Source organism: Echinops telfairi, unplaced genomic scaffold, assembly GCF_000313985.2.
Source record: "Echinops telfairi isolate 266 unplaced genomic scaffold, ASM31398v2 ScPeMD7_7467;HRSCAF=8505_1, whole genome shotgun sequence".
Taxonomy (NCBI): Eukaryota; Metazoa; Chordata; class Mammalia; order Afrosoricida; family Tenrecidae; genus Echinops; species Echinops telfairi.
This window is the reverse complement of record NW_022111368.1, coordinates 26,341,685-26,343,396: the sequence shown is the minus strand read 5'-3', so window position 1 is coordinate 26,343,396 and position 1,712 is coordinate 26,341,685. Positions and strand designations below refer to the sequence as shown.

The 1,712-nt window shown below is 57.9% G+C and overlaps 1 protein-coding gene across 1 annotated transcript in view; it reads right to left on the bottom strand.

Moving 5' to 3' along the window:
* CRACDL (CRACD like) overlaps window positions 1-1,712 on the bottom strand; it is a 76,932-nt gene that overhangs the window by 26,962 nt on the left and 48,258 nt on the right. Inside the window, exon 7 of the mRNA XM_045283828.1 lies at window positions 3-690. Coding sequence (XP_045139763.1) covers window positions 3-690 — 688 coding nt within the window. The remainder of the gene's footprint in view (window positions 1-2; window positions 691-1,712) is intronic.

Genomic DNA, 1,712 nt, shown 5'->3' with positions numbered 1-1,712 from the left:
CTTGTGTTTCAAGCAACTCTTGGGGACCTGTGGGCTTGCGGCAGGGGCAGCGGGCGCTTCCTTCCCTGCTCCCTCGGGGCTGGGCACAGCCAGCGTCACTGCCACATCCTTCTGGACACTTGGGTCTGTCCCTTCTGGACTGGAGGGTGTCTCCGAGGTGGTAAGGGTGACAGTCTTGGGTGGTGCCATGTCCTCTGGGATGCAGACGGACACTGGATTCCCGCTTTCACCAGCAGCACACACCTCCCCATCAGCTGTGTCCACAGCAGGGGGACACCCGCCAGCAATGGGCAGCTCTTCCCGCTGGCTTTCAACACCGCCGGCATCAGGCTGTGGGGCTGGGGTGCCTTCTGGTGGAGGCAGGGACTCCAAGCAGAGTGCTGGGCCTGGGTCAGGCTGAGTGACCTCTGGGGTGGCCATGTGTCTTGGGGGTTCATCTCCAGGTAAGCTCTCTTCTTCCACACTGGCACTGAGAGCGGGGCAGTGCTGCAGGCGTGCCCGTCTCAGACGGGGGCCCCCGGGGAGCAGCATGGGGGTCGGCTCTCCCAGCTCGGGGCCTCTGTCCAGCCCCAAATCCTGCTGCCTAGCACTGGGGTTTCCCTCTGTGCTGACTTTGAACAGCGGACTCTCGTCCTCCTCCTCCTCCTCTGGGGTGCAGGTCAGCTCACTCAGGCATTCCGACTGTGCACGCTGCGAGAGATGGAAAGGACAGGGGGAGTCAGCTTTCCGTTGGGTTTTTGGGAGCCCCATCACATCCCCGTTTCCTTCCCGGAATGTTAATGGTTGGAGGAAAGCGGCATCTCTGGGATGCACTTCCCCAGGCATTCCCACACACACGCATCTCTCCTGAGTCCTCCCTTACTGGCCTGTTAGAAACCCTGGATCACAAGCTTAGTTTCCCACAGAACTGTGGCAGCAAGGCGCTCCAAATCAATGCTGTCTCTGGAGACTGGAGAGTCTCCAGGGGAGGGGGGCAAGTGTGTCAGTGCTCCAACTATACGAAGCAAAAGGTTTGTGGTTCAAGTCCATCCAGAGGTGCTGCTGCAGCAAGGCCTGGTGATCTGCTCCTGGAAGCTCACAGTCTTTGAGAACCCTATGGAGCCCAGTTGTATTCTACACACACAAGGTCGGCGTGATGACAACTGCGTGCATGTATATGTAGCTTTTTATAGCTACTGGAGCCAAGCCACAGAACCAGTGGCCACCTCTCTGTAGAGGGAAGTCAAGAGAAAACTCTATGTTGGCCTAGTGCCCGCCAGACTTTGTGCCCCACACTTATTAGTTCACTCAACCCTTGATCTGGGATAAGCTTGCCAGCTCCTTTTTTACGCTTAAAGAAATAAGAGAGGTGAGGGGTCAGGACCATGTGTGGTCAAGGTTGAGCTCACTGGGGGGCTCTGCTGAAGAGCCGAAGGGCTTCCTACGTCCCTGTGCAAGGCTCTCTCTCTCCAGCGTTCCCATCTTCCCCGGGGCATCCATCAGCACAGACAGACCGCTCTTTCATGTGGCACCTTCTACGCACGCACGCACAGCCCATGGCAAGGCCAAATGCTCAGCCGCATTTAAGTCCTCTTCCGTCTCCTCTTAGACTGTTGCGCCTACTGCTACTGTGGTCAAGCCCTTACCACAGAGCACATCAGGCCCTGGACCTGCGCAACACCTCCCTGCACTTCTGGGATGCTCTGCCAGCACATGCCAGGACTGTTTCATGG